Raw genomic sequence first — 3,896 nt, forward strand, 5'->3', positions numbered from 1 at the left:
TTTTTTTTTTTTTTTTTTTGAGACAGTCTAACTATCACCCTTGGTAGAGTGTTGTGGCTTCCTCAAATTCCTGGGCTTAAGCAATTCTCTTGCCTCAGTCTCCTGAGTAGCTGGCACTACAGGTGCCCAACCCTACACCCAGCAGTTTTAGGGACAAGGGCTCCCTCTGGCTTAGGCTGGTCTCAGCTGGTGAGCTTAAGCAATCCACCTGCCTTGGCCTCCCAGAGTGCTAGGATTACAGGTATGAGCCGCACAAATGTAATTTTTAGCTTAAGGCCACATTCTAGAGAAACCTATGGATCCTGTCATGACACATATGAAAGGAACTTGGATGCTGAGAGGCAGTGCATAGTCCCCTGTACGTGGTCACAGGCAGTACCCTCAGAATTTGGCCCTGGTATGGGAGACTTGAGGAATCTGGTTATCACTGCCATTATCCTGGGGTAACAAATGGCCCCTGGGTATTGGGGGCCCTTTTCTAGGTTAAGTTCAGTGTGGCAGACTTCCTATCTCCCTGTCCCCACCAGGATGCCAAGGATGGACGCTTGTTCAACGAGCAGAACTTCTTCCAGCGGGCTGCCAAGCCTCTACAAGGTATCACACAGGGACATGGGCCAGGGGAGTCACCCACTTTGGTCATGGCTGGGTTCTCCTTGCAGGTGTAGCGATGGTAGGGGACAAAAGCCCTGATTTGCATCCTATCTGTGCCCACAGTCTCACTCCAGTTACCCTTTGGGCCTCAGAGGAAAGATGACATGTGCTGGGGCTGGGTCTTACCAACTCTGCAGAGTCAAGTGTTAAATTTTCGAGAATTAAGGAATACTGTAAACTGGTTGTTACGTACAGGCAGTATTTAAAATTAAATTATATAAACTTACAACCAAACTATATTCAAAACAAAGGTATTAAACCCCAGAAACTCACCATTCCTAATTATTTCTCTACATTTTCTATTATCAGTACTCCAGAGGTTATTTGAATGTATTGCCCTTGCCTGGACAAAATACTATGTAATAGCGTCTGTTGTGTGTCTCTCCCAGCTTCTCACACGGTCATGTCACATGAGTGGTTTGAAGTTGGCCATGGTAGGAAATATTTACAGCACAGAGATTGCAAATGCTGCCAATCGGGACTCTTCCCTGAGTAGCATTGGTCCCTTTCCACCCACTGAGATCTGGGAGACAGACAGAGGCACATTCTAGTGACAGGGTAGCCACTTCAAACATTGATAGATCTCACGAGCTTTACATGTGAATTTAGAAGTTACTCTGTCACTCTTAGCCCTCTTGCTCACTCCAGATTTATATATGCTCCCACAGAAGTCACCTGTGTTCACCCCTGTCACCTGCACACATGGATCACAGACACTCTTGGGTCACTTACATCTACCCTCTTAACAGTTCTGTCCTTATCAGTCCTATCACCTACCTACGAAGATGTTGTCTCCTATAAGGAGACCCAGGGTCTGCTCTGGGGACTCTTGCCCTGTGATCTGAGAATGAGCTCTTGTTGCCGTGGGCCTGGAGCCAGGTGGTCTCTGACCTCAAGCCCCTGCCTCCTACAGTGAGCAAGTGGAAGAAGCTCCACTCAACCCCCCTATTGGCCATCCCCACCTGCATTGGCTTTGGTGTTCACCAGGACAAGTACAGGTAAGCTGCCTTACCTGCTGCCCCCTCAGCGGCTCCTTTCTTTCCCTGTCTTGTGCCTAGGCATGGTTGATATCCTGGGGTCCGTGGCCAGTGAGTTGCTTCTTACCTCCATTTTTGAACCAAGCTGGTACCCAACCAGTCAGAACCCTTAATCTCATCTGGGATCAGGACCTTGCAACTCTACCACCATCCTCCATTCTTGGTGGACTATTCCCCTTTCCCGTTCATTCCAACCTCCTGGGATGCTCATGTCTTCAGGTTCTTGGTGTTCCCCAGCCTGGGGAGGAGCCTTCAGTCAGCCCTGGATGACAACCCAAAGCATGTGATGTCAGAGAGGTCTGTGCTCCAGGTGGCTTGCCGGTTGGTATGTACCTAAAAGATATCAGCCCCCACATGTGGGGGCACATGAGATCCTAGTTTATCAGGCAGCTTATTCATTGTCATCTAGCCCCCACCTCCCTTCGCTGAACACTGGGGGCTGGACGCTGGCTGGCACAGACATTTAGGACCAGGATGCTGAGCATTACCGTGGAGGGCTCTCAGGGGCCATGGGCATGGAGGAAGGGGCCCCAGCCTCAAATTGAAGACTTAGGTTGTGCTTCCTAGGGGAGGTTGTTTGCAAGCTGACGCTTGTGAGACAAGTGGAAAACAGCAATGTACTAAGTTGAGTAGGTGTGGGGACAGGTGAGGAAAGAATATTTCAAGCCAAGGATACAGGTGACAGAAAGGCTTTTAAGGGAGAAAGAGTATAAGGCATTTGTTCATTTGTTTAATCATTCACCCTCCCATTAAGTATTATCAAGTTCCTGCTGGTTAGCACACTCTCCCAGGGGCTGGGAATAGAGCAGGGAGCAGCACAGATGTGGTTTTTGTGTCTTGAAGCTCACAGCCTAGTGAGAGAGGACACTAGTAAATAAAACAGTTGCATAGATTGTGACAGGGATTCACAATAGAAATGTCCTCCTGCTCTGATGGAGAATAAGAGGACTTAGTTTAAATTGCTGAAGGGATAGATGTATCATGGGCATGGCATGTTAGATTAGTCTTAGAGGTCTTTATGTTCAGAGCATCTGCTGCATGGCATGGGGTGGAGAGGGGGTATGAGATGAAGTTAGTGTAGAGAGGTAAGCATCACCCATGTCACACAGGGCCTCATACATCTCTGTCCTGAGGGTACAGGGAAGCTACAGAAAGGTAGAAGAGGAGGGACAGGGTCAGCTCTGGGACAGAAAGACTTAAGAGCCCATGTGGGGATGGACTGAAGGTAGGGAGACTGTAAGCTGAGGTTTCTCATGGGAGCGGGTAAGACCTGAAGAGGGTTCCACACCATGAGGATGGAGTTTCTAGAAGTAAAACAAGAAGAACTTGGTGAACAGTAAAGCCCTGAGGTTAGGGAAGGTCTTTGGTATATAACCAGGATGTAGTTCACACCCTATAGTTAGTATAGGAGTATGGTACTCAGTAGAAAAATTGGAGCTGGAAATAAAGATATAAATTGTTTAGCTAGATTTATTTCTACTTTCTAGTAGAAATGAAAAGAATTCTTTGATGTACGTGGGTGCTCGGTAATTTTTGCAGAAGGGCATTCTTCCTCTCCTGAGTTTGCAGTCAGCTAAGAGATAGATGGAAAGCCATGTGTGAGTTTGACTGCTTAATATTCTCAGAGCCTAATTAGAGGTATGCTTAGGTGGTGTCACAGAGGGCTTCCTAATGCCACAATCAGAATCAATCAGGCTTAATCTCCCAGTCACAGAGCATGCTGACAACCCCAGGGGTTCCCTCACCCAGCCCTACATCAGAGCCTCTTTGTGTTAGTCATACTACTGGTGGAGATGCTTGCTTTCTTCTTCCCCTAGCTGGATGCCCTAGAGTTCCTCCATGAGAATGAGTATGTTCATGGCAATGTGACAGCTGAGAATATCTTTGTGAATCCAGAGGATCTGAGTCAGGTAAGAGCAAGCCATGTCCTGTCTGCTCTGGAATGTCGTACCTGTTTATTTCATAGTGCTTATTGCAGACAAAGGATTGCTGTGTATCATATATATAAAGACTTCCTTCAGGCCCGGCGCCTTGACTCAGGCCCGTAATCTTAGTACTCTGGGTGGCCTAGGAGGGTGGATTGCCTGAGCTCAGGAGTTCGAGACCAGCCTGAGCTAAAGCAAAATTTCATCTCTAAAATTAGCTGGGCGTTGTTGCAGGTGCCTGTAGTCCCAGCTATTTGGGAGGCTAAGGCAAAAGGATCACTTG

The 3,896-nt window shown here is 47.7% G+C and overlaps 1 protein-coding gene across 4 annotated transcripts in view; it reads left to right on the plus strand.

Annotated features, from left to right (window-relative positions):
- Nucleotides 1-3,896, plus strand: part of VRK3 (vaccinia related kinase 3) — a 39,286-nt gene that overhangs the window by 19,851 nt on the left and 15,539 nt on the right. For all 4 annotated transcript variants that reach the window (XM_003801462.3, XM_012812583.2, XM_023507929.1 and 1 more), the window contains 4 exons: nt 528-594; nt 1,565-1,649; nt 1,908-2,013; nt 3,506-3,598. In XM_003801462.3, coding sequence (XP_003801510.1) covers nt 528-594; nt 1,565-1,649; nt 1,908-2,013; nt 3,506-3,598 — 351 coding nt within the window. The remainder of the gene's footprint in view (nt 1-527; nt 595-1,564; nt 1,650-1,907; nt 2,014-3,505; nt 3,599-3,896) is intronic.

Source organism: Otolemur garnettii, unplaced genomic scaffold (assembly GCF_000181295.1).
Source record: "Otolemur garnettii isolate 467f Iridium unplaced genomic scaffold, OtoGar3 scaffold00211, whole genome shotgun sequence".
NCBI lineage: Eukaryota > Metazoa > Chordata > Mammalia > Primates > Galagidae > Otolemur > Otolemur garnettii.